The sequence below is a fragment of the Pseudorasbora parva genome, chromosome 1, assembly GCF_024679245.1.
Source record: "Pseudorasbora parva isolate DD20220531a chromosome 1, ASM2467924v1, whole genome shotgun sequence".
Taxonomy (NCBI): domain Eukaryota; kingdom Metazoa; phylum Chordata; class Actinopteri; order Cypriniformes; family Gobionidae; genus Pseudorasbora; species Pseudorasbora parva.
This window is the reverse complement of record NC_090172.1, coordinates 49,413,661-49,435,432: the sequence shown is the minus strand read 5'-3', so window position 1 is coordinate 49,435,432 and position 21,772 is coordinate 49,413,661. Positions and strand designations below refer to the sequence as shown.

Genomic DNA, 21,772 nt, shown 5'->3' with positions numbered 1-21,772 from the left:
TAGAGCGAGGTGCAGGCGGCCAATCACATCACTGCGTGTAGTTTTGGACGCATGCAGGCAGCGGTGCACTGTGTCTGTTTCAGCCAGGAAAGATTCCTATTGTACTTTTTGTGAATGTTCGAATATAATCTCTGTCAAAATATTATCCTGGTTTATTTGAGGTTGTTCAGCGTATCGTGGAAAGGTAAGATCGATTTATAGTTTCAAAACTATACGAAACAATCACCTAAGTTACATATTGTTCTTAGTTTAACGCTCGGCTTGATGCTTCTTGCGACCAAAAACAGCATCTAAACCGATCTTTGTTTTAATGTTTAATAACATTGTAGAGTACAACAAGTGTGTGCGTGTGTGTCTGTCTGGTGGAAGTGTATGTGCATAACTTAGTGACTTCCAGTTCTTCATAGTCTTTGTTTACTTCACGTTTGAAACAGGATATAACTGAAGGATCAGAACAATTGAATAAGATGCCGTTTTCCAGAGGAAAAAAGCCCACCACCAGCAAAATCCCCAAACTTCACCCCAAAGGACTGGAGAATCAGGTATACAGTGAGATCAGATCTGAAAATGAATTTGATCTGTGTTGATTTTATTGTTGTTGTTGATTTTATTGTCTGATCCCTCTTGTGTTGATGTGTTTAAACAGGATGGCCCCCAGACCAAGCGATCATCATCTTCTCCCCAAGGGGCCCCTAAGAAAAGAACTGCTTTTGTGGACATTACCAATGTAAGGGTGCCATTTATATCTTTGTTAATAGATAGTTTTGTATACATGCACCACAGCTTTATTGCTTTCATGTGTCGCCTAACTAGGCTGTCTCTCAGTGTTTTTTGGCCCCTCGGTTTGAGTCGGATGATGTCAAACCAGTAAGTGTTGAGCATCTGACTTGTAACCCCACTAACACCAGCAGTTTAAATGAATGATGCAAATCAGCATGCCTTTTAGTCATGACCTTCTTGAAATCTCATTCATGCTCGAGCAGTAATTACAGAATGTACACAAAAGCAGATCTCAACTTTTAACAGCTCAGATGGGCACTCCTTTGGTGGGTCTGGGTTTCCAGGTGAGGTGCTCTCATATGCAAATTGTAATGATGGCTCAATTCACCATTGTCTTAACACCTTGTATTCACTCACTCTGTCTCAGATCGAAGTTGATTTGATTTTGTGTGACTCATGCTTATCTTAACAAATTAAACAGACATTTAGGCTGAATTTTGACCTAAGAGAAATGCAATGCACTTTTATTGAAGGCACACAAGATTGAGATAAGCAACCCCATCAAAAAGAAAGACCCTGTTAAGAAGCTGCAGAAGAAGATCTCGGTACTTTCTAAGAATGATGTCAATTTAAAGTAAGTCATATTTTACTACCTCTTCATCTTTACCTTACTGTACATTGAGGTGTTTTGAGACTACTTTGAGATGATTATTCCAGAATTTGCTCAATGTAATGTCGTATCTTTCCTTCATTAAGATCTGTGGTTAGTTCAGAGGACAAGTTGGAGGAACTGAAGAATGTGGAGACAGTTGTGAAACTGGAAGAGCCTTCATCTAAAGCCTCAATTCCTCCACATCTCCTGCCTCCAGAGGTAAGGCCCTGGTCTGCTGCATTGATGCAATGATAGAATTGGCATGAATGGGAATATCCAGTTGTTCCAAAAGTGTTTGGGAGAGTTTTACACGAGAGCTGTTAAAGGTGCACTATGTAGTATTTTTGCATTAAAATATAAAAAAAAACACCAGGCCAGTTTTATATTTTTTTGTTCATTTGAGTTCTTACAATATCCCAAATGTTTCCAACTATTTGTGAATTGTGAGACAATTGCTATTTTAACCAAGGAGACGTCTGAGGGAGTCGCCTGTCAATTGCATCATATCTGCGTTTCCCTCGGTTTCCAGGTTTATTCGGCAGAAAGGCTATACTCTTAGCAGTGTGAACAAGTGTCACAGCAACCGCTGAGCAAACGCAGTAACGTCATAACATAATTTTCACTTAAATGTATCTAATATGATAAACAGAGCTGTGTTACCTCATACTCATGACCGTAAATGCGGAAATGGCGCTGGCAACTGTGTCCCGTCATAATAAAAGTCCCGCTGCTCGCAAGCCGTTCATTGCTTGTGCAACAATCGCACCAGCGGCCTTGATCAGCTCCACAACACTCAGTTTTGCTCGGATTCACACTACAGTAATGTTAATAGTCGCATCCATGAACAAGAACATGATTTCTGCCCGAGTCCTTTCATCATTTTTTCACACCGGCGAGTGAAAACCACGTCGCAAGATTCTGCGCTCAAACTTGCCGTCATCAAACTACACCTTTGTTTTGATCCGTGCTGCGCATATGATCCGCGCTGCGCTCTCGTGTCTGTAGTCTAAATTTAGACCTGAGCCGTTGGGGTGTGTGCGCTGCTTCGGTGCAGACTTTAAAACTGAAAACAGACTTTATTCGCCTCAAATTAAAGCATATTTACACTGAATCGTTTCCTATCACATATATAGTGTGCTATGTGCCTTTCGCCATGTAGAAATTAGTAAATGTGTGTTAATAACTGACCGATTTCAGCCTTAGCTTCGGCAGTGTAGGGGCGGGGCTTTAGATTATAGAGAGCATTTTGATTGGACAGAAGATTTGACGAGAAGAGACGAGATTTGACGTCTGTGATGATGTCACCAAAATCTGAAATTCGTTTTAACGGAAGTGAGAGACTGTAAATTTTGAATGCTTATATCTCCTAAATGCAAATTCTGTCATAGTTTTGGAACATACCAGCTTATTCATAACTTTAAGGCTAACACAGTCATACTAAAAGCTAAAAAAATAAATGTTTGATTTCAGTGGACCTTTAATGATACCCTAATGTTGTTCCACACCTGTAAGACCTCCGTTCATCTTCAGAACACAGTTTAAGATATTTTATATTTAGTCTGAGAGCGTATGCAAGTGTATGCTGGTTTTGTATTGCTGGTATGAGGATTGTTTTCAATCCTCAAATAAAGATTCAAACGGTTATGAATCAGCATATTGATTCATGATTCGGATCGTGTGTCAAACTGCTAAAATCATGTGGCATTGGTGATCCGAAACATGAATCAATACGCTGATTCATAACCGTTTGAATCTTTATTTGAGGATTAAAAACAAATCCGGAAGTGAAGACAATGCTGAATATAGTCATAGTTTTTGTTATTTTTAGACCAAAATGTATTTTCTATGCTTCAAGAGATTCTAATTAACTAACTGATGTCACATATGGACGACTCTCATGATGTTTTTATTCCCTTTCTGGACATGGACAGTATAGTGTGCATACATTTAGATACGCTGTCGGACTAAATATAAAATATCAAACTGTGTTCTGAAGATGAACAGAGGTCTTTCTAATGTCATTCCACACCTGTGTCATTAACGACATAAATTTCATTTTTGGTTGAACTAACCCTTTAACTGCCAAAAAGAAACCCCACAGACATATTGCCCCCTGCATTAAATATGGATGCAGAAGAAACATTTGAATTATAATTAATGCTAATTTAATTAAGGATCACACTTTAAATCCTGCCTGCTGGGGCATACTATGACATACTTTAATATTTTAGGGGTTGAATTTTTTTCTTCTTGTTTACAGATTTAAAAATCTTTTTTTCTGTTGTGTATCAGATTCCTCCAGAGTTTGACATTGATTCTGAGCAACTCAGTGACTCCACACATACAGCAGAGTATGCCAAAGATATTTTTGACTACCTCAAGAGCAGAGAGGTTGGTCTAGTCTTATTTATCGATGATCTTGCAAGTAAAAGAACATCAAATGGCAAGCTAAAACCTTTTATTTACTTATTTTGCAGGAAAAGTTTGTTTTGCATGACTACATGACTGATCAACCAACTCTGAACACCAATATGAGAGCAATTTTGGTGGACTGGCTGGTTGAGGTCCAGGTAAGTGTGAATAGTTGATGGCTTCTGGGCATCGTTTCATATGTGATAAGTCTGGTAGAATGTTGGGGACTTAAGCAGTGATGTGACTTTTATTCTTGCTCTATATTCTGCAGGAGAATTTTGAGCTAAATCATGAGACTCTGTACCTGGCTGTGAAAATGACTGATCATTATCTGGCCGTGAGCCAGGTCAAACGGGAGTCTTTACAGCTCATTGGTTCCACTGCCATGCTCATTGCTTCTAAATTTGAGGTAAGACATATGCTCTTTTATAGCTGAAAGTCAGTCCTTTAGACCCACACTTTTCTGGGTTTAGTCGTAATTAATCAAGGATTTAGTCATTCTCCCATTATCTCACGAACGCTTGTACAACCTCATAGAAATGTAGTTACTCATTGCAGGGTATATATATTGACTGCATAAGGAAAGTAATAAGTCTTTATTTAATCTTGACAAATTATATATCATTAGAAAGGTCAAGGATTTAATCGTATTTTATAATAAGTATCTTATAATGGCGTGTCACAAGGTATGCAATATCAAAAACTGAGCCCATGCATTAAATATAAAATATGAGCCTCTTATGCATCCACTGAGACATCAGACTCAGACACACTTCTCATCAGAGCCCTTTACTAAACTCCATACCTCTGGGATTTTAGTCAGATTAATGGTTATTTAAAAAAAATGTTTTACCCATAATTGGGGTATTATGAGCATTAACGTCACTCATGAAATGTATGTTTCATTCATACTGGTAGCCAAAGGGTGCTTTGTAGAAAGCCTCATGCAGAAAGTCCTAGAGTGAGTCTCATTGAAGTCATAAAAATTATGACGTTTCAGGAAATTCCTTACATAGATAAGGCATGCAGCTTTCACTGGTGCTGAATAAAAAGCAGATAGAAACGTTTTGATTGAATAAACAGGCAGATGATAAACTAGAGCTGTCAATCGGTAAATTTGTTAATCGAACGCTTGTTGTGTGATTAATCGCACACTTATCGTAAAATGAAGCATACGTAATTTATCTCATTAAACACATTAATTTTGTCATTATTTGCTCTGTCCAGCTAAGTAAACAATCACAAAACTTTCTTTTCTATAAGCTTGAAGGAGATCACTGATCATTGGAGACTGCAAAATACAAGGAGTCCATATAATATATAATACATTTATACATACCTAAGCCCATGGAAGAAAAAAAACAGATACAGATTTCAGTGTTTATGCGTACAGAGCAACAAAAACCAGGTCTGCGTTTCCCAAAAGCATCATAAGCTTAAAGGGTTAGTTCACACAAAATTTCTTTCATTAATGACTCACCCCAATGTCGTTCCACACCCGTAAGACCTCTGTTCATCCTCGGAACACAGTTTAACATATTTTAGATTTAGTCCGAGGGCTTTCTTTCCTTTGATTGTAAATCCACTTGCTGTCCACGTCCAGAAGGTAATGAAAACATCGTCAATGTAGTCCATATGTGACATCAGTTGGTTATTAAGACTCTTTTGAAGCGTCGACCATACATTTTGGTCCAAAAATAACACAAAATACGACTTTATTCAGCATTGTCTTCTCTTCCGTGTTCCTCAAATAAAGATTAAAACGGTTATGAATCAGCGCATTGATTCATGATTCGGATCGCCAGTGTCACGTGATTTCAGCAGTTTGCCAGTTTGACGCGTGATCCGAATCATGAATCAATACGCTGAATCATGGCCGTTTGATTCTTTTCTTTTCTTTAGCCCTCGGACTAAATCTAAAATATCTTAAACTGTTTTCCGAGGATGAACGGAGGTCTTGGGGTGTGGAACGACATTGGGGTGAGTCATTAATGAAAGAAATGTCATTTTTGAGTGAACTAACCTTTTAAGTTGATCATAGAATAATTGTCACCAATGGTCTCTATGATGAATTTAGGCTTACGATGCTTTTGGGAAACGCATCCCAGATTGTTTTCATTTTAGACGAGTTGAGATGTGATACTGAGCAGGACCACACGGAGACGCTAAAAAAACCCTCCTAAATCAACCGCTTTGACTGCATAAACCTACTGTTTTGACCTACTAATCACACATGACAAATCAAACTATCCTTCCCAAGTATGTGTGGAAACAACAAGAATGCACTGTGTCTGTACATGAATGCAGTGTGCAATCAGTGATCTGGAGCGCGCACATACACGGTTTGTTTGTTCATCAATATACCAGGCTATCACGCGGTTACTGTATGACACCGACATTGCGTTCTTCAGAAACAATCGCAGAATACGACAGAGCTCATGTTTTAAAGCAAAGCACACTCTGGAATGAATAAAAACGCAATGTGAGTCTCTATTTTCTCTGATGTGTCTAATGTAGTCTAATCAGCCTGGCTTTACATTAGCACTGTTTTGGACTGTTTGAATGAATTTGATTATTGGATCACTGAATACTTTTTCATCTGCTTTAAATGGCCCAATCACAAACAGAGAGAAGTAGAATCGGGTTTAAAGAGTTCGAATGGAAACTTCCTCCTACCAGTGTTACAGGTGCTGTAGATGCTAACATGACAAAAATTACATTAATCATGCAGCTTCATGTACTGTAATTTATTTGCGTTAATTGCATTCAATTATATTAAAGCGTTAAGGAATTTTAAATTAATCGCATGCGTCCGTTAACACGTTAGCGGTGACAGCCCTTTAATAAACATACAAATGCGACCAATATCTGGTTAATCCGTGTTCTTCAAGCCATCTTGACTATTCGAATATAATGCAGTGCTAATCGGCACAGACTTTATTGTTATAAAGAATACTGTATAGTTATATATATTCTCCATTCTGGGCTAAGAAGCTACATCAGATCAGAGAAGAAAGTTATTTCAAACACTTGACTGATGTTATTTAGTTTAGAACAAACATGGTATTAATCTAATTGTTGTGTTTTGGCGCTATGCTAAGATAACACGCTTGCTAGCCCTTATTTTTGAAGAGTAAATCCACCTCACTAGAATGTTTCTTCATTAGAAGTAGTAATGGGAAGTTCGGATAATTTAACCGACTCGGATCTCTGAATCTCGTTCAGCAAAATTAACAGATTTGAACGATTTGGGAGGTGAACTCATCATTTATGTTTCCGGTGTGGTGACAAATCGGGTCCTCCTCGTAATCAAGTCTTTATAAGGACCCCAAGCGTTCCCATTTGCGCAAATTACTTTCAGTAGGCAGTCTTCTTAGCCTGATTACAATTCCTACAAAATCATGTTATGGTAAATGCGGTTTGAACTACGTTATAAGGCTCATTAATGTCTGTAATAGTTGGCTTTTGTACTAGCATAGCATTCAGATACCCATTCAGCCTAAATTGGTTTATATATGCATTTGTACTTGCCCTAATGTATTCACATTCTTCTTTAATGTAATTACATGTTAAATTAAGTGTTAAATGTTCAAATATTTTAGTATAAAAATAATGTAATGTTAAAGAAAATTTCAGTTTGTTTTATGGACTATATAGTAACCTATAAATATTTAAAAAATATTTTTGATATGTACTTGTTATAATCATTAATTGATAGTTAATAGAGACTCGATTTCGAGGAAGGACACTGGTGTCATGACAGACTGCATAGCCTTAGCCTATAGGGCATAATGATCAAACGATTCAGTCCTGACGATTTGGGATCAAATCATATTTGTTTCCTGTACAGAACTTATAGGATATTGCGCATGCACGGTCAACACAAAATTAACAGATCACTCTCTGAGTCTTAGGTAGCTGCAAAAACATTGTATTAGAAATGCGCACTTCTAAATCCGTGTTTTCTCAAATCTTATAAAAAACGTATATATTTTATCTACTCTTGTCATGCAGATTTCCTGTATTATATGTGTTGATATGGGATATATAATTACTAAATACCATGCATATTATGTATATTATTCTATATATTTTTTTTTTAAGTATGTGAAACAGTACATCAAAATGTATATGTCTACTTTAAATCACAGTGTTACATGTTGATCTGTCCAGATCTAGTTTTATAAATAAATGTAATAAAATGTTTAAAGTGCCTTTTGCTGGTTTAATTTAATTAAGTCAAGAAAGTGAAATTAAAAATCATGTTAGATATTTTTTCCCAGTTTCTTTTGTCTCACTGAGCAATGAAAGTCGAGTTAAGTGCATTGCACTGTTGGTTGCAGTACCTGCACCGTGTGCTGTATTTTTGCATACAATGCACAAAATACACACTGCATGCTGCATTTTCTTTTTTTTTTAATTTGTCATTTGTTACCCATCTTGTGTCCTCACAGGAACGGGCTCCACCTTGCGTGGATGATTTCCTATATATTTGCGACGATGCCTACAAGCGCTCCCAGCTCATTGCTATGGAGATCAGCATCCTGCAGGCGCTGAACTTTGACATCAATATTCCGGTTCCATACCGCTTCCTCCGTCGTTATGCCAAGGTGAGAGACAACACACACATATTCCCTCACAGAAAAGACAAGTGAAACTCCTTTGGAGTCATCTGAACCACACTAAGATTAACATTGTGTGTGTGCGTGTGCGTGTGCGTGTGTTTGTCAAAGTCAGAGAGAAAGACCATGCAGGAAACATGCGTTAGATCTCTTTGTGTTTGTCAGGTGTGACGTGTTTTCCCCCACCCTCCTGTATTCCCTGAGGAATCTTCCCTTGTTTGTGTGTGTGTCTGACCGACTGTCGCTGCTTGTTAACTTGTTTGTTGTCAGATCCATTCCCATTTTGCAACAGCTGAATTAATTGAGTTTTAAGTCAACGCTCCATGATTTAACAATGTCTTTTTAGTTTTGTTTGTTGTTATTTGTCAGCAGAATGGCTGGTTTTACTAATTGCTCTTTTTGCACAGAAATAAGCTTCTTTAGTGCGCATTAAAAAATAATATCATTATACTCAATAAGAACATTCATTAAGAGAACAACAAAACAAAAATAAAATTTTAATGGTGGCTTAAGTTTTCTGAAGAAAAGCAATTACAGCATGCCCTCAACAGATGACTTCTACTTATTCATGTCAATGCTTTTATCCAGGGCTACAAGTGATGAGGACACTGTAGACAAACTCCTCCTTTGCTTGAATGTGGTTACTGATACATTAAATGCTTTCAAAAATAGGGATATATCCTCTGTGGAGCTTAAACAAGGTTTCTAAGTTTTTAAAGTAATAATTAAGCCCATAAAAGATCTTAAATCAGAGCAGGAAGTCTTAAATTCATGTATTGCTAAAATCTAATTTAATGTATTTGCAGCGAGAGGCGCCATATTTTTTTTTATATCTAAAATTAACCTCCTTAAATCAGGATACATTTACTTGAGATGCAAATGTAAAGTTAAATCTTGAAAAATGTATCAAACTGAAGTGAGTTTATGCTTAAAAACAAAAATCTGTCAATAGTTATGAAAGTTATGAAAACTTTCCTTTAAATTAAGTGATCCTATTGGCAGATATTTGTTCTTGTTTTAAGCATGAAGTGTTAACTCACTTTTTTTTTGTCAGGAAAAAGACATATTTTGTCATTTTGCATCTCAAGCAAATGTCTTGATTTTAAGATTTTTTTTTCTTTTTTTTTTTCCTCAAATTAATTAAAAAGTAACGGATATCTGTTGAATGTTGCTAATGAATGAGTTGCTAATACAATTCTAATAGTTGCTAATATACTCTAGTACATATGTAGTTGCCAATACATCGTTTCTCTCTTGACATTTACTTTTAGAGAACATATTGACATTGTGTTCCCTTCGGTTTATTCCTTAAGGTGTATTCCTTAAATGTTCTTTATTTTGTCTTAAAAAGGTCTTTAAAAAGCCTAAAATGTCCTTTTATGAAACCTGCAGAAACCCAGTTAAACTGCTTTTCAAAAGTTTGGGGTCAGTAAACTTTGCCCACTGAGGCTGAAATTTTTAAATGCGTTTTTCCGTATTTGTCTTGCGGGGGCTCTGAATTGTCAAAACCTCTCAAAATGCTTGCGGATAGGAAAAAAATTAAAATCTGACCCAATAATTTTTTTTTTTTAATGGCGGACTAAAGTTTCAGAGACAGTGTTTAAGGCCTAGTCCACACGTACACGGGTATTTTTATTACCGGAGTTTTTCCTCCTCCGTTTTAAAAAACAATCGTGTCCACACAAGCACGGTTTTAAAAAAAATTCTGTCCACATGAGAACGCAAAACTATGCTATGATTGGCTGCCTGATTTCCACATGGGTCCCATTCACTGCACCGATGCACATTGCACTGACTGAGGGATGCCATGGGCTCAAGTGAAACACTTCCTACAAGTTCCTTTACTTTGGACTCAGTGACAGGTAACTGTATACACAAGTGCAGGGCCGAAGTGGACTGTAATAGCTTCACACACTTGCTTTACTATTTTGTATTATTGCATTCTGGCGCCTTTGTTCTGCAATACAATGAAATAACTGAACATGTATCTGTAGTATATACATGTGATAAGTGCTGTTAGTGGAGTGCACCGCATAGAATCGACTCACGTAAATCAAAAGGAGATGTGGAAAATCTGATATTAAACAAAGGAGAGAACGGCGCGCACTTCAATTTAAAAAAACGAAATCTCCGGTTTCATCATCTACACGACAACGCTGTAACCGGAGTTTCTAAAAATCTTCACCCTGGCCGGAGTTTTCAAAAAAACTCCGACCAGGAAAAACTCCGGCCAAACGTTCGTCCACGTTTGCGTGTGGATGAACAGCCAAACCGCGTAGAAAAAGCTGCGGTTTTGAAAATACCCGTGTTCGTGTGGACAGGGCCTAAAAGTGATTGACACAATACGAGGTCGTATTTATTTTTTAACACACAAAAATTTGGGATGAGAATGGTAAATTGTAATAACATTTCACAGTATTAATAGTTTACTGTAACCTGACAAGCCAGACCCACATCAAGATGTTGGATCTGGGAACTCGCCATTGGCAGGGGTTAATCCGAGAGGTGGGATAAATGGTTGTCTTTCAAATTCCCTTTGCACAATATGATAGTGCTTCAACCAACCACAGCAATGAAGAAGGTGAAGCGGAGCTAGTTGAAAGATTTAACTTTCGCCATGTCCAGTCGGCAAAACTCTGAACACACCTTCCTTTCTTAAGAATGACTTCAGTGCCATTGAAAGAAAAAACTCCAAGTCTTCCAGAGTCACGGCCAAAGCCGATTCGAAAGACTGCTGTTCGCAAGCTTCTTTGTTAACTTTTTTTTCTTTCTTTGTTTACAAGTAGCACGCGGAACCCTCACAGCCCTGCTGTCATTATGTTAAGCCCGCCCAGGCGCCCACCGACTCTGTACACCATGTGATTGACTTGACCAGAGTTTGGTTTTTCCAGCTCACAATCCAATAAATGTTGCTAGACGACCCTGGCTGCAAATTGTATTTGCTGCCGCTAGGGTGCGTCTAGATTTCTAGCCTAGGTTTACTGTATTTTTGATTAAATGAATACAGGCTTGGTAAACATAAGAGTTCTTTCAAACTAAATGTTGCAGAATCTTCCTGTAGTGTACATTAAAGCAGCACTAGGTAACTTTTCAACCTTCATAATATATTTTTTAAGACTCTTGTGATGATAAATCGACTTACAATAGGTTGAATGACACGTCTGCCATAGCCTGATGGGGTCTGTATCGTTTTTAATCGTACTTTTAAACTTCGGGTTTCGGGTAGTAACCCGAGAAAAAGAAAAGAACTACAAAATTCGACTGCTTTACGGCATATACGTCACTTCCACCAACACACACACTTCCTTACATTCGGACGTGCGAGCCCAACTTTGTTCGTCGGATAATATAGTCATGTCCGAAGCAGCAGAGACAAATAAGAAAGAAAAGGTTTTGTTGGAGGAAAGCAATAAGAGGAAATGAAAAAATGATGGGATTAAAGGCAGGACGAGGATCAAAATGTGACCAGGGTTTGCTCGTCGGCGTGAGCTGAAGGAGCCGTGCCCAACCGATGCTGTCATACTTGTTACATTGAGCTACCACTCAAACATTGAACTGAAGTATCATATAGATTCTGTAAAACGGTAACCAATAGACTACTATAATGACGCTGGCTTGTAAACGCGAGCATCGTGATTATTTGGCGTTTGAAAAAAACAAAACCCATGAAATTATATTCATATGACATGCTGAAACATAAGCCACTGACTGTAACGTTACCTGGGATGAAGACATTTCACACGTGCCGCCAGAAGTGCTGCACCGACCCGCGGGACGCTTTTATGAAGTTATTTGGCCCGCACCGCACCACTGTATATATTTTTACAACACGCCGCGCACCCGCGACCATTAAATAGACATACGGGGTCCGCGGGTTATGAGACGACCCGCGCATCACTAGTTCAGGGCTATCAGGGTTGTCATGTCAACAAATGCACGCGCGATGGCATCCCCTGTTGTAGGATGACTGAGCTTACGACAGTAGTTGAGGACATTATTTTTTCCAAACTGTAGGGGGACCCCGAGAGCAAAAGTAGCCAAGTGGGGCTTTAAAAAAGAAATGTTGCAGAATTTTTGAAGATTCTGAAGACATTTGATTGTGACAGTGGTTATCACATGACAACATATGGAACTTTTTCTGTTTATTCTTTTTCTTGTTGTTAATAATTCATTTATTAATTCCCCCCAATTGTTCTGTGCACCACAAAAAATAAACACACACAGGTTTAGACCAAAATGAGGAGGAAAAAAAAAATGTTTAAAGCTACACTGTGTGATATTTTCCCCTATCTAGCGGTGAAATGGTATATGACCATCCAGTGAATATTAGTTTCTGTTCAATCTCAATTCTGATTCCGTTTTAACTCCTACGGTGGCCGATTTAGTCCAAGATTAACATGGCAATCCCCCTCTTCACATTCGACACAGTGCCATTGAGTGTTAAAACGCCCCTCTGTTAAAATGTCCCTCTTTGGCTAATGTACTTTCATGATGGATGGGCAACATGGCGACCAGCATTCAAACCCCTCACCCGTATGTATTTTCAATGGCATATTATAAACTTACGAGAATACTTTATTACTTGAAAGAAGTAAATATACATTAATGAGCACATATATTTTTGAAAGAACTAAGTGTTTTTAGCTAAGAATAAACTAAAAAAGTTACATAGCTTTAAAGGTTTAGATAGAGAATAGAGCATTCAAGAATCAAGGAAATAAATTGTACATTTCAGATGTTTACATTGAAATGCATTTCTTTTATGGTTCACCGGAGCAATTCCTTTAGTAATTTGCCAAGAATGTAACCTTCAGAATCTTGGCAGGTTAGATGAGCTGTGTGTAATCTTTCTGCAGGGCCTGAAGCTACTGGCACTGCTACTGATTCTCTGTGTGTGTGAGTGTGTTTTGTACGCAGATAGAAAACTTTACTTCTCTCTGCTGCAGTTTGCCATTGTATGGATAGTTATTCTGTCTTGTGTGTGATGATTAACCGTCTCTCGTCTCCCGGCAGTGTGTGAATGCAGGTATGGACACCCTGACTCTGGCGCGCTTTATTTGTGAGCTGAGTTTGTTGGAGATGGAGTTTGTGCCCGTAAGAGCGTCTTTGCTCGCCTCTGCCTGTCTGCTCATCGCTCTGGTTACTAAGGATCTGGGAGGATGGGTATGTGTTTATCTTTATGCTTTTATAATGTATCCACAAGCACAGAGCTCATGAATTATGCAATTTTCACAAAATGTCACCGTTCCTTGGTAATCCACGCATACGCACACTTTCACAGTGGGTTCAGCATCATTGTGTGCTGTGATTTGGGCATTCTGTGCTCTTTTAATAGAACTGAATGAGCTAAAGCTGACTACAGCTCTGTAATGGCTAGCGACTGCTCATTATGGATGCTAATTTCTGTTCTCTGTTCTCTCACGCATTCACACTCAAACTGAGTCATGGGTTGATGACAACGGTAGTGATTGAGTTAATGAGAGTGTAGCTGGATGGCGTTTACCAGCATTTGAGTAAATTGCTTTATGTCGTGAGTGTCTCTACAGAGAAGTCAGAGATGAAGAAGTTCAATTACCTTGAAGCCTTAACACACGCACATTCATACATTCATTTGCATTCTCACCGGATGTCATTTCCAGCATTTTTTCCCTCACATCATGAAATATTTGGCAGGCATCTTAGTCACACCTCCCTTATGCAACGCTCATTAGACTCCCCCGAGCTTCACAGATATCTTGCTTCACTTCACAATTACGCAGGGTTTGTGTGAAGATTCTGACTTCTGTTTCCAGACACAGTGTTTGCAGTTCCACTCTGGATACAGTGTGGAGGATCTGGCACCCATGGCCAGAAAGCTCCACAACATGCTCAGCAGCCCACCGGACAGTAAACTCGCCGTTGTCAGGAGCAAGTATGCGCACAAGTAAGTCAGCAATGCAATTTTAAATTGTGTATTTTTAATATAACCGCATGTTCTTTGTGTACATGCATGCAGATTTAAAACAAATATTTATTTGATTTATTTACCCCCATATGCAAAATTAGAAACATTGTTGATCTCAGCCTTTCCAGTTCGTTTTGAACTACGGGGTTCTTGCTAGGTCTGTTTATTGTTTGAACGGTTCAAGTTTGTTTGCTGATTCTAAAGTTTCACAGCATATTTAAAAAAAAAAAATCTAAAAATAATTTGCTTTTTAAGTTTTCAAAAATGAAAATTTGATCTTTATCTGCTTACCCCCAGGGCATCCAAGATGTAGGTGTGTTTGTTTCTTCAGTAGAACACAAATCATTATTTTTTAACTCCAACCATTACTCGTATAATGCATGTCAATGGGGTGTTTTGTATGAGAGTCACTGGAGTAAAAAAAAAAACAGACATACGAATCCATATTAAACACAGCGGCTTGTGGTGACACATTGCTATCTTAAGACATAAAACGTTTGGTTTGTGTTAGAAACCGAACAGTATTTTATATAATTTTTTACCTCAAATACAATACTGTACAAACGCTGCGACCGCACCACTACTTCCTGCTAATGAGGTAAAATGTACAAGATCCAGCATATCTCAATGGAATACAAGCAGTAGAAGTGATTTCTTGCGTGTATCTCTATGCCATATTGTGTAATTTGACCTCACTTGCAGGCAGTGATGGCATGGGGACGGCTGATATACATAGTGTTGTATTTGAGGTGAAAAATCATATAAATGCTGTTCGGTTTTTCACACAAACCGATTGTTTTGTGTCTTAAAACATCAATGTGTGGCTGCGAGCCACAGGGTTTAAGATGGATTCGTATGTCTGTTTTTATTTTTATTTTTATTTTTTACTTTCATAGTAGCTCTCATAGAAAAACACCCCATTGACATGCATTATACTAGCAACGGTTGGAGTTAAAAATCTTCATTTGTGTTCTACTGAAGAAACAAACACACACATCTTGAATGCCCTGGGGGTAAGCAGATAAACATCAAATTTTCATTTTTGGATGAACTATCACTTTAAATGGCAATACCATATACAGTGAGGAAAATAAGTATTTGAACACCATGCTATTTTGCAAGTTCTCCCACTTGGAAATCATGGAGGGGTTTGAAATGGTCATTGTAGGTGCATGTCCACTGTGAGAGACATAATCTAAAAAAAAATCCAGAAATCACAATATATGATTTTTTAAACTATTTATTTGTATGATACAGCTGCAAATAAGTATTTGAACACCTGTCTATCAGCTAGAATTCTGACCCTCTGACCCTGTTTGTCTGCCTTTAAAATGTCCAACTCCACTCCATTTATTATCCTAAATCAGATGTACCTATTTGAGGTTGTTAGCTACATAGACACCTGTCCACCCCATACAATCAGTAAGAATCCAACTACTAACATGGCCAAGACCAAAGAGCTGTCCAAAGACACTAGAGACAAAATTGTACACCTCCACAAGGCTGAAAAGGGCTACGGGGAAATTGCCAATCATCTTGGTGAAAAAAGGTCCACTATTGGAGCAATCATTAGAAAATGGAAGAAGCTAAACATGACTGTCAATCTCCCTCGGACTGGGGCTCCATGCAAGATCTCACCTCGTGGGGTCTCAATGATCATAAGAAAGGTGAGAAATCAGCCCAGAACTACACGGGAGGAGCTGGTCAATGATCTGAAAAGAGCTGGGACCAGCGTTTCCAAGGTAACTGTTGGTAATACACTTACGCCGCATTCACACGGGGCGTAGGCGTTAACGCTTCCCATTTACTTTGAATGGGTGACATCATCCGTTGCCGAACTGAATTGTGGGTTCCGTCGCGGCGCTTCACTCGCGTTGCAAGCGGCAGAAGTTGAAGAATTCTCAACTTTTCAAGCGCCAGCGCAGGCGTCATCCAATCAGATCGCCGTATGCAAATATCCTCAGCAGACGCTAGCCAATTGCGTTCATTACTGCTCCGTGAACCATCCAGACATAGACCGTTAAAAATCCAGACGCAGCTCCTGGACCACTACGTGATATTCTTCCCGCTGTCGGCGCTTTTTCAGGATTTAATGTACTTAACAGCTTCGTGCACCTGTGCAGTGCGCTGACAACAACTACACGGGCAATCGCACTCGCACATACAACCAAAAAAGGCGCTTTTTTTGTGTTGTGTTTTGGTCCAAGCGGCAAGTTAATGTGATTGGCTGTTGTCACTATGACGATCGCGTCAGCACCCAGCTTCAGCCACGCCCTCCGTCAAGCGTTAACGCCTACGCCCCGTGTGAATGCGGCGTAAGACGTCATGGTTTGAAATCATGCATGTCCCGGAAGGTTCCCCTGCTTAAACCAGCACATGTCCAGGCGCTTCTTAAGTTTGCCAATGACCATTTGGATGATCCAGAGGAGTCATGGGAGAAAGTCATGTGGACAGATGAGACCAAAATAGAACTTTTTGGTCATAATTCCACTGAACGTGTTTGGAGGAAGAAGAATGATGAGTACCATTCCAAGAACACCATCCCTACTGTGAAGCATGGTAGGATCATGCTTTGGGGGTATTTTTCTGCACATGGGACAGGGCGATTGCACTGTATTAAGAGAGGATGGCCGGGGCCATGTATTGCGAGATTTTGAGGAACAACCTCCTTCCCTTAGTTAGTGTATTGAAGATGGGTTGAGGCTGGTTCTTCCAACATGACAATGACCCGAAGCACACAGCCAGGATAACCAAGGAGTGGCTATGTATAAAGTAGGGGTGTCCTCGACTAAGGATTTACACATTCGAATCAGAATTGTCGAATCTTTCTATGGTCGACCGATAGTCGAATGATCTATGTGTGTGTGAATGGGTTGGGAGTAGCATGATACTAGTCTACTAATAAACTAAACCTAATAAACCTAAAAAAAATTACCTACCTAGAGAGGAAAAGAGAACTTTGAGTTTACATGCATGTTCCTAAGCCGATTGTGCCTAAAGGCACACAGCACATGAAGATCGGTGCCATGTCTCAGGATCTCACACCAGACGCACACATTATATACGCGCAAGCTAAATTTTGAATCGACTTCTGACAGAAGAGTCGCATGATCTTGTAGCACACAGTGAAATCAGTATACATTGACGATTTGAGGGAAATATAAATTTAATATAAAACCTTGAAATGGCGCTCTGTGGCGCGGCAGGATTTTAAACAACTTCCTGAGTCGCCTCGGACAGGCACCGAATGCCCCTCCTGCAGTGTGTGCAAACCTGCTGAAAAACTAGAGGAAACGTTTGACATATAATTGCAAACAAAGGCTATTGTACCAAATATTTACATTGATTTTCTCAGGTGTTAAAAACGTATTTGCAGCTGTATCATACAAATAAATAGTAAAAAAAAATCATATTATGTGATTTCTGGATTTATTTTTTTAGATTGTCTCTCACAGTGGACATGCACCTACGATAACAATTTCAGACCCCTCCTTGATTTCCAAGTAGGAGAACTTGCAAACTTGAGGGTGTTCAAATACTTATTGTACATATAGATTTTGTCCACCCCCAAAATACAGCATGCAATGATTGCTTTGAGAAATTGTTTATCCCGGCCATTCAAATGCACTTTGAACTAGAGGCTTCTTGCTTGTTTATGGTCTGAACATTTTTGATTTGTTTGCTGTTTCTAAAGTTTCTTTTTCTTTCTCCTAAAATCCTTTGCTTTTAAAGTTAGCTTTCAAGCCTTCAAAGTGTGTGTGTGTGTGTGTGTGTTTTTGTGTGTGTGTGTGTGTGTGTGTGTGTGTGTGTGTGTGTGTATATGGTTCTTGCTGGGTGTGCTTATGGTCTGAACTTGTTTTGGTGTGTTTGCTGTTTCTAAAGTTTTACACACATTTTACTGTTTATACACACTTCCGGTCAAAAGTTTTTGGATGGTAAGATTTTTAAGAATGTTCTTAAACAAAGTTTCTTCTGCTTTCCAAGGCTGCATTTACCCACCCCCCGAAAAAACGAATATCGTAAAATATTAGTAAAATGTAACTCAACTTGAATTTGTTTGTTTTCTATTTGAATATATTTCTTTTCTGTGATGCAAAGCTGAATTTTCAGCATCATTACTCGTTATTGTCACATGATCTTTTAGAAATCATTCTATGATGATTTTTATGCTCAAGTAACATTTGATTGTTATCAATGTTGAAAACAGTTGTGTACATTTTTTTTAGGATTCTTTGATGATTAGAAAGTTCAAAAGAACAGTATTTATCTGAAATAGAAAGCATTTTGTATTTTGCAACATTGTTAACGACCCAAAACATTTCAATGATAGTACAATTTTAAATAGATTTTTTGGGGTGAAGAAATTAAAAGAAATTAATACATTTATTCATAAAGAATGCATTAAATTGATCAAAAGTGACCAAATAAAAATGTATTATGTTGCAAAAGCGTTATATTTTAGATAAATGCTGTTCTTTTGAACTTTCTATACATCAAAGAATCCTGAAAGGAAATTTTACACAACTGTTTTCAACATTGATAATAGTAATAAATAAATGTTTCTTGAGGAGTATATCAGCATATTAGGATGATTTTTGAAGGATTATATGACACTGAAGATTAGAGTAATGATGCTAAAATTCAGCTTTGCCATCACAGGAATAAATTACATTTTAAAAATATATTCAAATACGAAAGTTATTTTAAATTGAAAAAAATATTTCACAATATTACTGTTTTTGCTGTATTTTGGATCAAATAAATGAAGGCTTGGTGAGCAGAAGAGACTTTTAAAAACATAAAATCTTACCATCCAAACACCATTTGACCAGTAGTGTAAATAAATCATGTGCTTTTAAAGTGGGCTGGCAAATTATAGTAGAAGTTATACAGAAGTTTAGTCAAAAATTAAAATTTAGACTCTTATCTTATCGGATTCTGAGCATGACTGCTGTGTTGTTTTGATACTCTTGCCAAACCTGATTGGCATTTTGACATGCATGTCTTAGTGTTACGCCTGCCTACAGCAGATGTTGATTTCTTGAAAGCATTTGACTAATGAAGCAGTTTGTTTATATTAAAATTAGATTTATGTCTTGAGTTATTTATTTATTTCATTTTTACAGGGTTTTCTTTGAAGTTGCATTGATCCCCACAGTGAATCAGGAGAAGTTGGAGGGTTTTTTGAAGTGAGCTGAATGGAAATGTATGTAATGTTTTAAACATTGTAAATAATTATATTTAATGTTATATTTTAATCTTTTGAAATAAAGTCTTTGTGTGTGAATTTACACCTATATATACACGTTTTCCATTGTATGTCGAGCTGTTCTTTTTTCGTCTTCTTTCTACAAACCATGTTATTCTTCATGTAAATGTAAAATCTGTTAATCAAAACACAAGTGACCCCATCAATGTTTAAAAAGCTGATAAAGTGTAAACCATCATCAGTTAAATATAGTAGGTCATTAGATTTTTGTTATTGAATGTTACTAAAATGGCATTTTAATGCCTTGTACATAAATGTTTTTGTCTTTTTCATACTGTTGTATAGTTTGCCATGTGTAAATTTTCTTGATCACAGTGTTTTTTTAAACACTATGAAAGATTAAAAAGTACTTTTGAATATTTGCCTGATTCTTGCATTTACTTAAGTTGACTTTTAAGGCCTTTTTAATAAAATGATCTAACACACAATGCCGCTCCATAGTTTTACCAGTAGGAGGCAGCGTGCTTCCAGATCCTCCATCAGCACATCTATAAGTCTGTCTGCATTTAACCCTGTCTTTTCTACCACACTCAATCATTGCACCTATAGAAATAAATGACCTCTATCACACTTTAGCCCCACTTATTATTGACTGTAGGAAAGCACGCCTGTTTATCTGAAGAGATTGTCTGGCGATCCGGATGTCCAAACAGTCTCTGACGTCTATTGGTTGTTTTTGGATGCAGCTTGAGTCACAGCTGTGAGTCGCTCCAATCCATCACGGCCAGCAGCGAACAACAAACCTCTCGGAGCGGTTTCTGCTTGCTCTTTTTGCTGCGATCTCTCTCTTAGTTTCTCTTGTGTGGATTGAAAGGGGAAAAGACAGACTTTGATTAGCATAAGTCTTCTCGACCTGCTCATCGGGATGGCAGAATGCTGATTGCTTCTCCTCTGGGCTTTAAAGGCCGATATTTCTAATCCTTGTTATTACATTCCACTCATTGATGTTTGCGCGTACCGTCCCAGACGGCATGTCGGCCGTGCGGATTGCTGTCGGCGGGCAGCACCTTTGATCACTGACCGACTAGATCCTGGGCTTTGTCTTCTGACTCCTTTGCATGTATGCTGTGAATCCCTAAGTCTGTCTGCAGAATTGACATGCAAATCTTGATTTCTCATTAGTAGTGGCACTGAATTTGTTTACTTCTAAAGGAGGCCATTTATTAACAGCATGCTTAAACATTGGCGGATAAATGTCTGTGGTGACTAATTGGGATAAGGAGGGCCAACATATCAATATCTGGCGGAGTAAAATGGGGGAGACATCTGCTGAATAATACATAATCTTTATACTATATTCTGTTAGTAAATGCCAGTTCATAAATGTCCTAAATCCCATTTCGGTTAGAAGCAACAAAGATCACATCTGTATTCTCCTTGAGAAGAATTGCAAACAGAAATAACTGCAGACATTTCTCTGATGTAGTCTTAATGTGTTCTGTGAGAATGAAAGCGCAAGAGGCTGCTTGTTAAAACAAAAAGCAATATCAAATAATTGTAAATTTGGTAACGTCAAGTTATAGCCTAAATAACCTCCAGCTTTTTAGATTGTTTTGAACCAATTAGTCTAGTATGGCACATCGCATTTCACCTCGTACTCATTCTGCCTGCGACCTCCTGTTTATCTGTGCTAAAACAGAGTTGCAGTATTTGAATATCATTTTTGAACAATTTTCCTGTAATTTTCTCTGGGACTCCTGAGGCAATTGGGTTGTATCCATGATCATTCCCGCCCAAAATAAATGCACGAGCGTGGAGCCAGATAAGCTATTTGAGCCGCAAATGCTTCATGGAGCAAATTGCCTCAAAGACAGGCGTTTTCCTTAGCCAGCTAAATACAATAGAAAATTCATTACAATCAAGTTATGAAAGGCTATGCTTGGCTGCGAACACATGGAGCTCTGATGGGATACATAAACATGACACTTACAGAATAGCAGGAAGCAGCTGTGTTAGTTAAAGGTGAAAAAGATCAAACTAGGAGCATGATGACACCGTGACTTGCTGTGGCGCTTAATAATGGCTTTTATACATGCATGAATTTGTCTAATGGACATGTACAAATATGTGAAAGAGGTCAACGATGTGTAGACTACACAACATAATCTGCTCTGCACATCTGTCTCCATGACAATAATTACCAGAGTCAGCAC

General features: G+C 38.2%; 1 protein-coding gene across 3 annotated transcripts; it reads left to right on the top strand.

Moving 5' to 3' along the window:
* Positions 1-21: 21 nt before the first annotated feature.
* ccnb3 (cyclin B3) lies at positions 22-19,961 on the top strand. 3 transcript variants are annotated; one of them, XM_067451798.1, is made up of 13 exons: positions 22-184; positions 425-542; positions 647-727; positions 814-867; positions 1,254-1,354; positions 1,477-1,591; positions 3,665-3,763; positions 3,850-3,942; positions 4,056-4,193; positions 8,239-8,394; positions 13,420-13,569; positions 14,199-14,329; positions 19,477-19,961. In XM_067451798.1, exons 2-13 carry the CDS (start codon positions 468-470, stop codon positions 19,541-19,543), a joined length of 1,260 nt encoding a protein of 419 aa, XP_067307899.1. In that variant the 5' UTR covers positions 22-184; positions 425-467; the 3' UTR covers positions 19,544-19,961. The 3 variants fall into 3 exon arrangements, with proteins under 3 accessions (XP_067307899.1, XP_067307894.1, XP_067307904.1); XM_067451793.1 differs by having other exon boundaries at positions 435-542; positions 19,477-19,960; XM_067451803.1 differs by lacking the exon at positions 814-867 and having other exon boundaries at positions 435-542; positions 19,477-19,957.
* The last annotated feature ends 1,811 nt before the right edge of the window (positions 19,962-21,772 follow it).